At 41.6% G+C, this 17055-nt stretch overlaps 1 protein-coding gene across 1 annotated transcript in view; it reads right to left on the bottom strand.

Moving 5' to 3' along the window:
* Positions 1 to 17055, bottom strand: part of ascc3 (activating signal cointegrator 1 complex subunit 3) — a 264538-nt gene that overhangs the window by 1653 nt on the left and 245830 nt on the right. The window contains exons 38-40 of the mRNA XM_079626050.1: positions 14327 to 14478; positions 6678 to 6825; positions 3736 to 3942 (exon numbers count right to left, since the gene is read on the bottom strand). Of these exons, the coding sequence (XP_079482176.1) occupies positions 3736 to 3942; positions 6678 to 6825; positions 14327 to 14478 (507 nt within the window). The remainder of the gene's footprint in view (positions 1 to 3735; positions 3943 to 6677; positions 6826 to 14326; positions 14479 to 17055) is intronic.

Below are 17055 nucleotides of genomic sequence, written 5' to 3'. Positions count from 1 at the left end.
AACTATAAAGCATACCCGGAAAACAGACCGCGCTAGCTTCTGTGCCTTCAGCAAGCGCTCTCTGTATACTGTCTCTGTCTATTTGGTGTTGTCTGTTTTACACAAGCATATATATATATTATTATGACGAACAAGCAGCAGTTCAAGCAGTGTCCTGTTGCTTGCCCTCGTTTCATTACGTGTTAGTATGGGGACACAAAAACTATGTGTTGCTTGTTTGGGAGTGGAGCATGCCCAGTCAGTTCTCGAGGGGGCTGACTGGGAGCATTGCGATAAGCGGCGTTCTTTGAGGACGGTGGTTCGGTTTGCGCTCCTCATGGTGTGGGTCCCCACTGCTGGTGAGGCACAGCGGCGATGTACATCGTGGGGTTCGCAAATGGATTTGACAGAGGGGTTTGAGACAGGCCCAGCCCCATCTCTGCCTTCACCTGCCAGATCCAGTGCCTTGTCTCAGGGAGAAGCACGCGCTGCGGTGGTTTCTTCTCCCCGGGGAGAGGCACCAGTGCTACAATTATCCAGTTCTGAGGATCTGGATGTTGTAAGCATTGATGATGGGGAACTTGAGGACACCGATCGTGGAGAAAACCAGTCTCTTATCATGTTTTCAACCCACAAACATCAAACTACAGTAACATCTCTGGGTTGAAACAGTACGGTTATGTGACGATGCCTCGGACTGAAGAGGCGCTCGCAAGCTATCTCTCTCCTGAATCTGCATCGTCACTTAAGTCCCCGACATTACTCACCAAGCCTCTTAAAACTACATCAACGCTGGTGGGTATTCGGCAACAGGTCAGACTGTGGCATGCTTACACACTATGTCGATTTTACAAGCATATCAGGCTGACCGCCTAAGGGACCTGGAGTGAGGAAGTAAGCGCAATTGCTTCAAACTACAGATCTGTCTGCCACGGAGACTCATCTGTGGTTAAATCTTTCTGACCTAAAAGATAAGAATAGATCTGTTCTTATGGACGCTCCGCTCTCGACTTCTGGCCTCTTCGGCTACTCTGCCAATTCTGTCGTTGAGAGGTTTCAGGAGGCGAAAAAACAAGAAGTGGCATTTTAAAACTTTCTTCCTCGCTGATCTATGGTCCCCGAGACTGTTGTGCGGGAGCAGTCTCGGTCGTATACGAGCTACTCGCAGCACAGAGTGCAACAAAAACAGAGCGGGCTCCTCTACAGTTAGGGGGGTCGTGGCGGCGGTCGAAGTCGAAGCCATCCAAAGATAGACAAGATCTGAGGACTGTCATTATCGCCAAGAAGGCTTCGACAAAGAAGAACCCCTGATGCCGAGGGCGTCAGACTTCTGAGGGCAGTCCCCTGGGGGGGCGACTCTCTGAGTAAGGTCGCAGTGCTGCCAGTTCGGTTGTTCCCTGCCGGTTCGCCCCGAGCGCCAAAGTGGCTGTTTGACCAATACCAGAGGCCAGTCTCGAGAGACTGGTCCCCTTAGTAGATTTTCTGGCAGCGTGGAAACTACTGCCGAATATATCTTGTTGGGTCCTGCTCACAATAGTAAAGGGTTACAGAATTCAGTTCAGTTCTCGTCTGCCCAGATTTCTAGGGGTCCTCCCAAACCCCAGGCAGGCTCTGGTTATGGAGCAAGACGTTCAGACTCTTCTACGAAAGGAGGCTATAGAAAGGGCACCAAAACCAGGTAGCGGATATCCTGTCGAGACAGGGGCTGAGGTCTGGGGAATGGACACTTCACCCTGAGGTTGTGAAGCTCCTATGGGAGAAATTCGGTCAAGCACAAGTCGACCTATTTGCATCTTCAGAGACAACTCACTGTCCCATGTGGTTCTCCCTCACGCATCCAGCTCCACTGGGGCTGGATGCGATGGCCGAAGCTATACCTGTACGAATTTCCTCTGATATCTTTGCTCCCGAGGGTTCTGGAGAGGGTTTGCCGGGACGGGGCCCGTCTTTTGTTAGTAGCCCCGTACTGGCCGGCTAGAGTCGGTGTCCCTTCTAGACGGCTCTCTGATGGAGATTCTTATCAGGAGGGACCTATTGTCCCAAGCAGGGGGCACGATTTATCACCCCTGCCCGGAGTTATGGAAACTGTGGGCTTGGCCCCTGAGGGGACCCAGTTCATAGAATCAGGTCTCTCGACGAGGTCGTGGAGACCATACTCCAGTCCAGAGCTCCTTCAACGAGAAGACTGTATGCAGGTGTAGATAAAGTCAATTGAATCCTGTCATCTGCCATGTTGTTAGGTTTTAGTTCTCGATTATTTTCTGCTGGATTATCTCCCTCCAATTTAAAGCTGTATGTGGCGGCTAAATCTGCTTACCACACTCCTTTGGATGGCGCATCTTTGGGTAGAGACCCTCTTATTACTCGTTTTCTCCGTGGCACTCTGAGGCTGATGACTGCACATGGGATTTGGCCATTGAACTGGAAGGCCGGAGTTTAGCTCCCTTCGAGCCTATTGAAGAGGTTTCAGAAAAATTCCTCACTCTAAAGACTTTATTTCTCCTTGCTATTTCTTCTATAAAGAGAATTGGAGATTTGCAAGCTCTGTCGGTTGCTCCTTTGTGCCTGGAATTTGCACCTGGTATGGTGAAAGCCTTTCTTCACCCTAGGCCGGGTTATGTTCCTAAGGTCCCTACTAACGCTGTGGACCCCATTATTCTGCAGGCCTTTTGTCCTCCACCTTTCCTTTCATCAGATCAGGACAAACTTTATCTGCTATGCCATGTTAGGGCCTTAGATGCCTATGGCTCCGGGTCGAATCTACCAGGAGTAAGGCTGCCTCTAAAGCTCTGTTATCGGGTGTTTCCCTCTTGACATTTGTGATGCGGCAGGCTGGTCCTCATTACACACATTTGCGAGATTTTACAACCTGGATCTAGGCTACACTCCGTGTCTAGATTGCTTGTATCTTAGTGTGTGCTATGATTTCACACAGACAGGCATTGGTTATTATGGCGTCGTGGGTATAGTGTTCCCACCGCGTCTAGACGCAGCTTGAGTTCTTTTGAAAGGGAACGTCTCAGGTTGTGCATGTAACCCTGGTTCCCTAAAGACTGCGTCGCCCGGTCATACTCTCTGCATGCCTGTGATCGACTTGCTTCGGCCCATCAGAAGCTAGCGTGGCCAGTTTTCCGGGTATGCTTTGTAGTTTCCTGCTCTGTGACGTCAACCGCCTTTGACGTCTCTTCACACCATTGGACTGATTATACACGTTCTTCATGATGCAATCACGCAGAGGCGTTCCCACGCGTCTCAACGCAGCGTCTCATTCCCTCTTCAGGAAACCAGGGTTACATACATAACCCGAGACGTTCCCTAACATTTCTAAATTAAGTAATTTACCAAACAAAAAATCCAAACAAAGTTAACAAAGTGGTCAAAAAACTGAGTAACCACCATCACCAAATCCAAACATGTGTTCTTTCATGTCACTTCCTCCTTCGGCCACACGCGGTGACATACATACATATATATTATATATATATATTTATATATATATGTTCATAACCCGACAGGTGCATGATAATAAACTAAATAAGTACATAAATACAAATATAAATATGCACATATACTAAATAATAATAATAATAATAAACAAATACATAACTTGTAATAAATAAACTCCAATAAAACACTTATTATAGACAAACGGCTACAACATGTTGTGTGTGTGTGTTGGACTGAAACCAGTGAATGGATCGTCTGGGGAAGGAAAGGCTTGTTGTGTGTGCGTGTGTGTGTGTGTGTTGGACTCACTCTCTGCTGGCCGGTGTTGAGTCTGCGCAGGGACACCTGTAGGACGTACTCCTGATCCGCGTGAAGTGACAGCCAGCTGGACTCGTCCCGGATGTTGGACACACTCGAGGGGATCGATCGCTCCGTTTGCTCCACACACTCTTCCCACCAGCCCTTCACACTCAGACTGACCTCCACCACGGGCAGCTGACTCACATACAGCCATGCCTGACACAACAACACTATTAGCACACTAAACCACACGCTTTCTTTTGTGATCGACATCAGGCAAAGTTAGCAATGCAAGTTCTGTGATTTACACTACCGTTAAAAAGCTTGGAAATGTTGGAATTATTCTAAATTCAGCATCATTACTCCAGTCTTCAGTGTCACATGATCCTTCAGAAATCAGTATAATGTGATGATTTTATTATTATCAATGTTGTGGGGATCGGTAAGATTTTTAATGTTTTTCAAAAAGAAGTCTCTTATGTTCACCACGGCTGCATTTATTTGATCAAAAATACAGTACAACAAATATTGTGAAATATTACAATTTAAAATAACTGTTTACTATTTGAATATATTTTAAACTGTAATTTATTCCTGTGATCAAAGCTGAATTTTCAGCATCATTACACCAGTCTTCAGTGTCACATGATCCTTCAGAAATCAGTATAATATGATCATTTGATGCTCAAGAAACATTTATGATTATTATAAAATGTTTTTTCTACTTTATATGTTTGTGGGAATTGTTATACAATGTTGTGATACATTAAATAATAATACATTATTAAGCAAGGACACAATAAATTAATCAAAAGTGACAGTAAAGGCATTTATAATATCACAAAATATTTAATTAACACTTTATAATAATTATACAGCAACAAAGCACTTCAAATGTTTAGTTTATAGTTCATTCATAATTAATATATTGCAGTCTCTACATTGTTAATATATTATAATAGCCTTTACTAAAATATTGAGTTCTTCATTCCTTGTCACTATAATTGTTAAAATTATAATTAGCTATAATTAGTTTAATTAGCTCATATGTAAAGAGTTAATGTTTTTTCTGCTTTGTATTAACCAGATAAGTGACGTACAGTATTTTAAATCAGCAGTAAAGGAGTTGTTAATGGTTATTCAGAGTAAATAGTCCTCACTTTAGATTAGGTCACAGAAAATACTAATTGTCATTCATTTTAATTAAGTGCTTTTTTAAAAACAAAATATGCATTAATATTAAGTGTTCCTAAAATGTTTAAAAAAATACATTGAGCATAAATGAGCATTAACTCACTTTACACAGAAACATTTCTTTTATTAATTGAATAACTTTTTAATGATTTAATGAATCATTATCAGCTCTGGTTTAAAATGTTTATGAAGATATTCGTACAAAACAATTACAGGTATGACAACAGAACAGACTTGTATGTTTGGATACATGCTGAAATGTGCAATACAGCAATAGAAATGTAAAATATTCACAAATTAGTTTTACCATATTATGTACCACAATATATATCCATTAACCCTATCCCCAAAGCTAAAGATAACCATGCTGTCAATATGTCAATACTGTATGTTTTTAGTCTATGCAAATGTAGGTAAATGTATGTGTGGTGGTAAACAAATCATACAAAAACACAAGCAATGGAATCACACTGTTAAAATACCTTAATTAGAGTTAGGATAGAAAGCATTAAAAACATATTAAAAAGAATAATACCGGTAATTGTGTAAATTACAGTCACACTGAATGAAGAACTCACTAATTGTATATATCCTATTAATATTTTAACAATGTAGAGACTACAATATATTAAAACATGCAAATGTTTTGTAAGCACTTTATTACTGTATAATTATCATAAAGTGTTACCCCGATGTCTATTTGAAATAAATGCTTTTCACTGATCTTTTCATTCATCAAAGGGATAAAAAAATGCAGCACAGTTTCCACAAAAATTAGTATCAATGTTGCAAATATATAATAATAAGAACCAAAAGTGATAAATTATTTATTGTGAGCATCAAATCATCATATTATACTGATTTCTGAAGGATCATGTGACACTGAAGACTGGAGTAATGATGCTGAAAATTCAGCTTTGACCACAGGAATACATAACATTATTTTAAATTGTAATAATATTTCACTGTTTTTACTGTATCTCTGATAAATAAATGCAGTCTTGGTAAGCATAAGAGACTTCTTTCAAAAACGTAAGAAACGTAATTATTCGCAACCTTTGAGCAGGTATATTTCCAGGAGACTACGAAATAAACGCTCATCACTCAACAACTGTACTGATGTAAAACACAAGGAACACGGCTAAACAAAGAACACACACAAGAAAGCGTCTGTTAGCATTAGAGACATGGACGACGGAGGGGAAAACGGTGTAGATCACCCGGCCACAGCTATTTATGCAAGGATTACTCTTCCTCGGTGAACGAGCCGAGGACGCGGCGGCGCATGTGCTTATTTAATTATCAGGACGAGAGGGAGGGGGGTTCGCAGGAATACTGATGGGGAACCGGCGCTGGGATCCGACGCCAGCATTACCGCTGCAATTAGCACTTAGATTGGAGCTCTAAACCCTCTCATTTGGGAGGTAATTGGAGATCTTGCTGCTACCTGAGACCAGCGTGACTCTTCGCCACGTGTGCTGGAGCTGATGCCAGGGGAATGGGAATGTATTCAAATGTTTATGTTGTTACGACGTGATTCACAAAAGAATATGAGTCGAGAAATAACAATAAACGTAGTGTCTCAGCCGCTCTGTAAATCACGCGCTGGTGCTGACACACGTGGAATGAGACTTTATTTCAATGTTTATGTTGTTAAGAGGTGATTTACGTGAGAATATGAGTCGAGAAATGCAGTGCTGATAAACGTAGTGTCTGTAATACTGAGCTGTGGGTCTGTATGTGAGATGATGACACACCTGAGAGATCTGATTGGGCTGCAGGATCTCCTTCACCATCGACGTGAAGTTGTCCTCTCTCCCGTCACAGGCTGCGATTAGCTCGGGAAGACTCTCGATTGGTCCTCGATATCCGCCGCCACCCCTCGTCGTTCTGCCGCTCCACCTCCTGTCCATGAAAACACAGTCACGTGACCTTCAATCACACAAGAGCCTGTTTCCCGCTGTCACAGCATGATGGATCCTGCCTGGCCTGATCCCTCTCTTACCATTTTTATTGTGTTTCCATCAAATTACACTCGCCGCGGGACGCGTCCGCACTGAAATGTGTTACGGGCGAGAGAAGACCCGACGCCAGTGATGTTAGCGTGTGCATGTGTGCCCGCTGATGAGTGATGCTGATGGTGTTTGCCGAGTTAGATAAGAGATGGCGACGGGATTAGCCGCTAAGACATGTTACGCTGTCATGATCAGCGAGCCTCAGGTGAGAAGTTTAACACGCTGACGGGAAGTGAACACTCGCCTCTCTCTGGGACAACGGGTTAGGATCGGGAGAGCGGAAAACACACGGGAAGAGAGGAAGAGAAAGTCAAGACTGCTCTGAAATAGTCAATAAGGTTGAGAGTACAATATAAAATAGGGACAATTTCGCATGACATTACAGTCAAACCAAAAACTAGATATTTTTTTAGTAGTGTGTGCAGGACACTATAGTTCATGTATGTAAGTGAGGAGAGCAAAATAAAGTAAACTGTGACACTTTATACCCAAAAATTCTTCTAAAATTTATACAAATTAGGGACAAAAATGTATTCAGACACTTTGACCTGACCAAGTTTTGCAGAAGTGTATTTTCTTGCTAATGCGCCCGTTAACACCACAGACTGAACACAATGAAGCATTGCTTGATGATTGGTTGAGATAAACTGGTATTATCTAATTGTGTAGTTAAATTTAACAGCTGACAGATATTCAACATAATTCATGTGTGAGACAGTCTAACAGAAGATGGACAAAACCAGTGAAATATCAACTAAGTTCTTGTCATATTTTATAACCATTTTCTAAACCAGGGGTTCCCAAACTTTTTAGCCCGCGACCCCCATGATAAATGCGCTGCTGCCCCGCGACCCCACACCTCCCCCGCCCCACCTCAACAAACCCTCCCGTCGCGTGAAATGTACAGCAAAACGATTTTTATGCCCAGTCTCAAAGCACACAGAGTTATATTTTATTGTTCTACGCGCAAAATAAGTGTTACAATTCTGCATGAGCCGCTCGATATCCACCTGTTCTCTCTCGGAGAGTTGAGTTGTTTCCACAGTTGATAGGGAAATAGTGTCCGCGCCCGCGCCTCCGTGCCATGCAGTGCACGCTCACACTCCGCACGAACCCTTGGATATGCGTCAAAATCTTGTGTTTATTTGTGATAATCAAATTAAACCCTGTATAATCCGTATTATGACTGACATTTGACTAATTGCTGTATTCCTTTTTTGGATACAAGCGTCATCTAAATATGTAGCCTTGTAGGCTGATAATAATAATGATAGGCTAATTATTATTATTATTTGCGTTTATAACTATAGAGTTCACTTAAGTCATTAAATAATTTATGAATGCTTTATTGCCATATATTCATATATGCTTTATAGGAATGCTTAATACTGATATTGCCTAATTTGCATATTTAAACATTAAATTACAGAAAACTTGTAATACATTTTTTTCTCATCTTAATGTAGCTAATCAACTGGGAAAGTTTCATGGTGATATCTGCTAGTTACAAAATTTTACCCTATTTTACGCCTTAAAGGAGAACTCCGGTCAATTTTAACATTGAGCTCAATTTTTAGTAAATTTGGAGTGCTGTCAATACAGAGAACAACGACAAAAATCGGTGTTGCCTACACCGTGTTATCCTATTTTTAAAATTTGCACCCTATTGACTTGAATGGGGCACGTTTTAAACCTGCTTTTATCCTCTTAACATCCTTGATGTGTCATTACAAGTGCCCAGCCATGTTGAGTGATTCCTTCAGAGTGAACACGAGTGAATCTGACTGCAGTAGATGTGAAAGATATTCATAAAAATGATGTTATATCAGCCAGCGCAAATACCTGCATTTAGTTCCTGTTTTCGGTCGAAGTCCAAAGTAGTCGATTGTCGAGTTGACGCGCATAGGTTTAGTTACTTAGATCCCGCGCGTGAACTCGACAATCGACTACTTTGGACTTCGACCGAAAACAGGAACTAAATACAGGTATTTGCGCTTGTTGAATTAACATCATTTTTATGAATATCTTTCACATCTAATGCAGTCAGATTCACCGTGTTCACTCTGAAGGAATCACTCAACATGGCTGGGCACTTGTAATGACACATCAAATATGTTAAGAGGATAAAAGCAGGTTTAAAACTTGCCCCATTGAAGTCAATAGGGTGCAAATTTTAAAAATAGGATAACACAGTGTAGGCAACACCGATTTTTGTCATTGTTCTCTGTATTGACAGCACTCCAAATTTACTAAAAATTGAGCTCAATGTTAAAATTGACCGGAGTTCTCCTTTAATGTCAAGCCCTGTATGCACACATCAGATTTAGTGCTTAAAAATCCAGGCTGCTCTACAGGGACTCTCTATATAACTTATGGTGCAATATGTCGAACTAAATGTTGCTTATCACATTCTACTGGCCCCAGGTGGCTTTTCTGGTTAGACATACAGCATGTCTCCATTTGACGGATGCTGTAGGGATAAGACAGAGCAGCAAACATTAAATCTGAGAGCAAAACAACCTGACGCTAACAGCAGAACAATGGAGGGCCACACAGATGCTGTGGTCACAGCTGTCCTCAGGAGCACCTTTGGGTCACTCTTGATCAAACCATGTGACCTGACTAACATCTCATAACTCGTGCTGGATCACAAGCTCGCTGTGCTCTCGAGGAATCAAGCAGACACATATAATATTGAAAATCCATTCACCTGGTTTAACTGGGACAAAACGTGGATCCCTTGAGCAACAGAAAGCCATCAATCGTCCACAACAATATTTGTATATCACAATTTTTGTTCTGTTTTTGTCCCCTTTTATTTCATTTAGCCTCGCCAAGAAGACAAATCAGTTTTCAATGGATTACAGCATGTCACATCACAGGACATTTACATGCCAATTACCCGAATGAGTTGTTTGTTAATATTAGCGTGTGAAGATACACTTAGGTCACGAGACTGGGTTCACGAGATGAGATGAGATTTTTAACTAAGAAACACTATATTTAAGAAATCTTCAATGACAAAATATGACTGGAAAAATAGTCTCACAATGAAAAATAATGCAGGTGTATTTAACTTATTATTTAACTAATCTAGGGTTGTCACTAACGATTATTTTGGTAATCGGGTAATCATCAGATTATTTTGACATTTAATTGAGTAATCGTATCATAATTTTTGGGGTAATAAAAACAGACCCAAGTGAACAATAGCCTTTTAAAATGACTTAAAATACATACATAATAACCAGGCAATAATAAATGGTTTTCATAAAGTATCATAAGCAAGTAATTTTATGGTTTTATAAAACAACACTGTTGCTTAATGTAATAAACATAATATTATAAACAATCAAGTTGTGTACATTATGTATAGTAATAAGTGCCTGCAGAGAGCGTCAGCGGCCTGGTGATTATTGTTGTTACACTTTACAGCAGATCAAATCCTTCCAACAACATTTAATTCAAGTGTCCACTAAATCTGCAATATTTGGCCACTTCTTTATGATATAAATGCTACAGCCACTGTAACTTCATATCAAAACCTGCAACAGAGTGAGGGTTACACTGTAATGAACGACAGTTCGCATATTTAGAAACATTCTCCTGTGTTAGTGTTGTTTATACATGATAGCACTATGCTATGCTATATTGCGATTTTTAAAATGTTTTAATATATCGTGAAGTCTTCGAAAACAATCTAATAAAGCAGTGATTGGATTCTGGTCCGTGAAATGCGCCACTTCCGTTATTTAATTTAACCCAATATTATAGCCGTACACTAATCAGTTCTACTTTCGGAGTATGAATTATCATATGCAGTAAAGGACAAGAGGGTTTTGCCACAAACTCAACTCACTCATGCTAATATCGCCAGAAATATCGCCATGCTTTAATATCGCGAGATCTCGTCACACCTGTAGTTAATATTGATGTTGCTTCAGCATAATCTCTGATCTATAACAGGTCAGCTGCTTTCTGTACACAGTACAGCTGACGAACACAAGCAGATTATCTAACACGTTATGGCATAGAATAGAATAGAATAGAAAAGTTTTATTGTCATTGCCCAAGAAATGAACAACGAAATTTAGCAGCAATTTCACTTAGTACACATAAATGTAAGACAAAAACAAGAATGTACTTAGTAAAAAGATATAAATAAAATAAATAAATAAATAAAAAAGATAAAATAGAACATTTTGTACACTGACATAATTTTTGCACATGGACCATATTGTGAATGTGTGTGTGTGTTGTGTGTGTGTGTGTGTGTGTGTGTGTGCGTATGTATGTGTGCGCGTACACGCGTGCGTGTATGTTTATGCGCATGTATGTGCATACGGGTGGGAAACAGTTAGTGACCATGTGTGTTCAGTATGGTGATGGCTTGTGGAAAGAAACTGTTCCTTAGTCTATTTGTTCTGGTCCTGATTGACCTGTAGCGCCTGCCAGAGGGCAACAGCTCAAACAGGGTGTAGGCTGGATGGAAGCAGTCTTTGGTGATGGCCTTTGCTCTATTCAGGCAGCGGGATGAGTAGATATCCTTTAGGGAGGGAAGGGTGCAGCCGATGATTCTCTGTGCGGTGTTTACCACTCTCTGAAGCTTCTTCCGTTCTGCCTCTGTGCAGTGAGAAAACCACACCGTAATGCAGTACGTCAGAATGCTCTCGACGGTGGAGCGGTAAAAGATCACTAGCAGCTCCTTTCCAACGTTGTTTCTCCTGAGGACTCTCAGGAAGTGCAGACGTTGCTGTGCTTTTTTGAAGACAGCAATGGTGTTTATTTTCCAGGAGAGGTCGGCGGAGATTATGGTGCCCAAAAGGGTGAAAGCGTGGACCCTCTCCACGCAGTCACCATTGAGGTAAAGGGGTCTCAAGTCTACCCGATGCTTCCTGAAGTCCAGGATAATTTCTTTGGTTTTTGTGGTGTTTATAGTCAGGTTGTTTGCCAGGCACCATTTGGACAGTTTCAGAACCTCATCCCTGTAGGCTGACTCGTCATCCTCCGATATCAACCCCACCACCGTTGTGTCATCCGCAAACTTCAGTATGGTATTACTGTTGTGGATGGGTCTGCAATCGGCAGTGTAGAGGATGTAGAGCAGCGGACTCAACACACAGCCTTGCGGAGAGCCCGTGCTCAATAATCGAGTAGAGGAGAGGTTGTGTCCCAATTTTACTGACTGTGGTCTGTTTGTGAGAAAATCTTTTATCCATGAACAGGTGAGTGGGTGTAGTCCTAGATCAGACAGTTTGCTGATCAGGATGTCGGGGATGATAGTGTTGAAGGCTGAGCTATAGTCAATAAAGAGCATCCTGACATAGCTCTCTCTATGCTCCAAGTGGCTCAGCGCCGTGTGTAGAGTGATGGCAATGGCGTCCTCAGTTGCCCTATTTGCTTTGTAGGCGAATTGATGAGGGTCAAACGAGGGAGGGAGGCAATCTTTGATGTGACCCAAGACTAACCGTTCCAAGCATTTGGTGATGATTGGTGTAAGTGCCACTGGGCGGTAGTCGTTGAGGCTGGTTATATTTGAATGTTTGGGTACAGGGATGATAGTAGCCGACTTTAGGCAGGCTGGGACAGTAGCCTGAGCCAGGGAAAGGTTGAAGATGCTGGTGAACACCCCTGAGAGCTGATCAGCACAGGCCTTGAGCACTTTCCCAAGCACTCCGTCCGGTCCTGCTGCCTTCCTGGGGTTCACCCTGCTGAGCATCTCTTTCACATCCTGTATCTGCACAGTCAAAGGTTGGAAACTGAAAGCTGGTTGGGGCTGAGGTGGTATGACTGCAGACTGTTTGAGTGGGGTCTCAAAGCGTGCAAAAAAGGTATTCAGTTCCTCCACCAGTGCGATGCTTGAGTCCACTGCTGTGTTAGTCTGTCCCCTGAAGTTGGTGATCTGCTGGATACCCTGCCATACCTGCCGAGGGTTGTTGTTAGAAAGATGGCTTTCTATTTTCCTCCTGTAGTCAGCTTTAGCTACCCTGATCCCTCTCTTCAGGTCAGCTCTGGCAGTGCTGTATAGTGCTTGATTTCCTGACCTGAAGGCGATATTGCGATTTTTGAGTAATGATTTGACTTGGCTGGTCATCCAGGGCTTCTGATTTGGGAATACCTGGATGCGTTTGACCACTGTAACATTCTCCGTGCAGTACTTGATGTATGATAGTACAGCCTCTGTATATACTGCCAGGTCGTGATGTTCAAAAACACTCCAATCAGTGAATGTGAAACAGTCCATTAGCTTAGGAAGTGCATCTTCTGGCCAGATAGTGATCGTCTTTATCATTGGGGTTGTGCTTCGTATAAGAGGTTTGTAAACAGGGGTGAGGAGCAAGGAGAAGTGGTCGGAGTTGCCTAAATGTGGAAGCTGTGTGGTCTTGTATGCATGTTTTATGTTTGTGTAAACATGATCTAAAGTATTCCCCCCTCTAGTCGAACATTTTACATACTGATAAAATTTGGGCAAAAAGGACTTTAAATTTGCCTGATTAAAATCACCCGCAATAATGTGTACCCCGTCAGGATGAGACTTCTGTTGTTTGTTTATGTTGTTTGACAGCAGCGAAAGAGCAGTGCTAACGTTAGCATCGGGAGGAATATACACAGCCGTAATTATCACTACTGTAAGCTCTCTAGGCAGAAAAAAAGGACGGCATTTAACAGAGAGGGACTCTAGGTCCGGTGAACAGTGCTTGTGTATGGTCAAGTTGTCTCTAGACCATTTGTCATGTACATAAATACACAGACCCCCCCCTCTATTCTTACCGGATGCGTTGTTCCGATCGTAACGATACATGGAGCGCCCAGCTAGCTGTACGGCTGCGTCAGGGATCCGCGGGTGAAGCCAGGTCTCTGATATGATTGAAACACAGCAGTCGCGGACATAGCAATTCCCTTCGGTGAGTAAGTTCAATTCATCCATTTTGTTGGCTAGCGATCTTGCGTTGGTGAGGAACATACTCGGAAGAGGAGGCTTGTGGGGATCTTTCCTCAATCTCGCAAGAAGGCCGGACCGGCATCCTCGCTTCTGCCTCCTCTCTTTCCGCCGTCTTCGACGCCTGCCAACCCCGATAAAAAACCACGGAGCACCCGCCGGTCTTGCTATCTCAGTAGGGGTGTTATAGAAGCGGCTAGATTCAACAGTAATTTCCAGCTTTAAGTTGAGACCAATGTCCACTAACTCCTGTCTACTGTAGCAGTGTGCGGAAAGGCAAAGAAAACATAGAATCACTAACAAAAGTACTAAGATCGAAGAGCTGCAAGCCGCTGCGACTGTGCGCGCCGCCATCTTGTCCGAGTTGCCGAGTTGCATATTAGTGGAGTCGTCGATGAGTGATGAGTGTTAATGAAGTAAGGAAGTACACGACTTTTAGAAGTATTTGTACCTGAAGACGTAGAGATCCTGCTTTTCAATGTGAGGAATTGTGAGCAGGGAGGAATCGTGAAGCCATCTGGCCTGAATGATCATCTGCACAAGGTTACAAATGCTGAGCGCAGACACGAGCCACCCTTCGTTCGCCACCACATCCAGCATAGCCTGCAGACACAGCAGAAAACACTCGGCAACCTCAAAACTTAACATTATATGCATGGCAGGTAGTTCAAATATGATGATACACAACATTGGGTTCAGGATGAGATGACATTTTTAAGAAACACTATATTTAAGAAATCTTCAATGACAAAATATATGACTGGATAATTCGACTGAAAGTTGAAGATGCATTTGACTTATTATTAAACTAATCTAGGGTTGTCACTAACGATTATTTTGGTAATCAAGTAATCGGTAGATTAATTAATTAATTGAGCAATTGGATAATATTTTTTTGGGGAAATAAAAACAGACCCAAGTGAACAATAGACTTTAAAATTACTTAAAATACATAAATAATAACAACAAGGCAATCACAAATGGTTTACATAAAGTATAAACGGCCTGGTGACTGTTGTTGTTACACTTTACGGCAGATCAAATCCTTCCATGCGGGCCAGTAAGATTTTATTATTCAGTAAAATCAAAACTTAACATTATATGTATGCCTCATCCAAAATGAAAGAACATTTATCTAGTTATACAATCATTTTATCTAGTTTAGACTAGCTTAGAGTAGAGAAACATCACCGAAAGCAATTGATGGCATTAGATTTGATCTTTCTGTAAATATATTCATACTTTCAGATAAACTATATGATGCTGGTATTGAGTACAAACTCTCACTGAGTGAAATTAGACCATTAAGAATATCACTGAACACTAGTGGTATGCGTTTATTTATATGCCAACCCGTCCTCTACATTTCCTCAGCCTCTGAGTGGTTCTGTCCCTCTCTCTTCCTCGACTGAAGGTGAAAGTCTGCTGAGCTCAGCTGCGCTAACAAACTTAATTAATCAAAAAGTCATTTCCTCTGTAACTATGAGTAAAAAGCACCTGAAGAGCACCGGAAAGCCCTGCAAGTTAATCAAAATGCTAATGCAGTACAAATTAAAGTTGTGATTAACATTTCACAGTAGCTGCTTGAGTAAATTGAGGACAGCAACAGGATGAGATGACAAACCTTTCCGGAACGAGAGACAGACAGACTGAAGAAATAACAGTAATTCAGAAAGCTTGACCAATAAATAAAAGAGGACCGGAAATAAACAAGAGATAGAGATTGTGTCGCGGTTACGCTCATGTGACGTTGCTGTGCTGCGTGATCACAAAAGCTTATCGTTTGTATACAAATTTATTTTTAAGCATTGCAGTTTAAAAACAAGTGATTTTAAACGGTTGAAATGCAATAAGCAGTGAAAGTGACTCAACTACATGCGAGTGCTGTCTGAGAGACGCGCACATGAAGCCGCTGCTCATACGGCACACAGAACTGAAATTAGTTCATTTTGTTATTAGGCTTCAACGGTTACGTGCACATACTTGTGTCAAAATGCTCACATTCATTTATGTCTTAAAGGATTAGTTCACTTTCAAATTGATTTACTCTCCCCCTATGTCATCCAAGATGTCCATGTCTTTCTTTCTTCAGTCGAAAAGAAATTAAGGTTTTTGAGGAAAACAGTCCAGGATTTTTCTCAATATAATGGACTTCAATGGCAACCAACCATTCAACTGTTCAAAGAAGGTCCAAATGTGAGTTTCAGTGCAGCTTCAGTCTCGACACGATCCCAGCCGAGGAATAAGAGTCTTATCCAGCGAAACCATCGGTCATTTTGTAATTTAAAAAAAATGTATATACTTAACCACAAATGCCCGTCTTGTACCATCTCTGAGATGTGCCACGCATTACGTCATCACGTTGGAAAGGTCACAAAAATTTTTTTAAAACAAAGATGTCGGATGATTTTGAACTTGGAGGAGAAGTTTTTCGCCCTACCTTTTTAAACACAGACAAAGACCTTAGATAGATGACGTGAAGCGTGACCTTTCCAACGTGATGACGTAATACGTGGCACATCTCAGAGATGGTACACGACTGGCATTTGTGGTTAAAAAGTATTTATAATTTTTATAATTTTTTTATAATTTTATTAATTATTATAATTATTTTTTTAAATGGCCGATGGTTTATCTAGATAAGACTCTTATTCCTCGGCTGGGATCGTGTCGAGACTGAAGCTGCACTGAAACTCACATTTGGACCTTCTTTGAACAGTTGAATGGTTGGTTGCCATTGAAGTCCATTATATTGAGAAAAATCCTGGAAAGTTTTCCTCAAAAACCTTAATTTCTTTTCGACTGAAGAAAGAAAAGACATGAACATCTTGGATGACATCGGGGGAGAGTAAATTATCAGGAAATTATTTATTTGAAAGTGAACTAATCCTTTAAAGGTGCATTAAGCAACTTTTCATGTTAAAAATACCCGTTTTCTAACCCATACATGCTTAAACAATTGCCTGATGGGCTGAACGAGCCCTTCTCTGATCACTGAGTTTGTCTCTATAATCCTGTAAAGTACAATAAATAAGAGGGATTCGGGCCGGAGTTTTAGACTGGGCGTGACGTCATGCGCGTTCACGGCACGCTCACATAGCAGGTCTGGCAGGTTTGTGTATTCGCCGGCATTCTCCGTAGAAGATGGATTGTAAGAGACCTGCTTGTAGTTCATTTCAA

Source organism: Phoxinus phoxinus (assembly GCF_949152265.1).
Source record: "Phoxinus phoxinus genome assembly, chromosome: 10".
NCBI lineage: Eukaryota > Metazoa > Chordata > Actinopteri > Cypriniformes > Leuciscidae > Phoxinus > Phoxinus phoxinus.
This window is presented reverse-complemented; position numbering and strand designations above follow the sequence as displayed.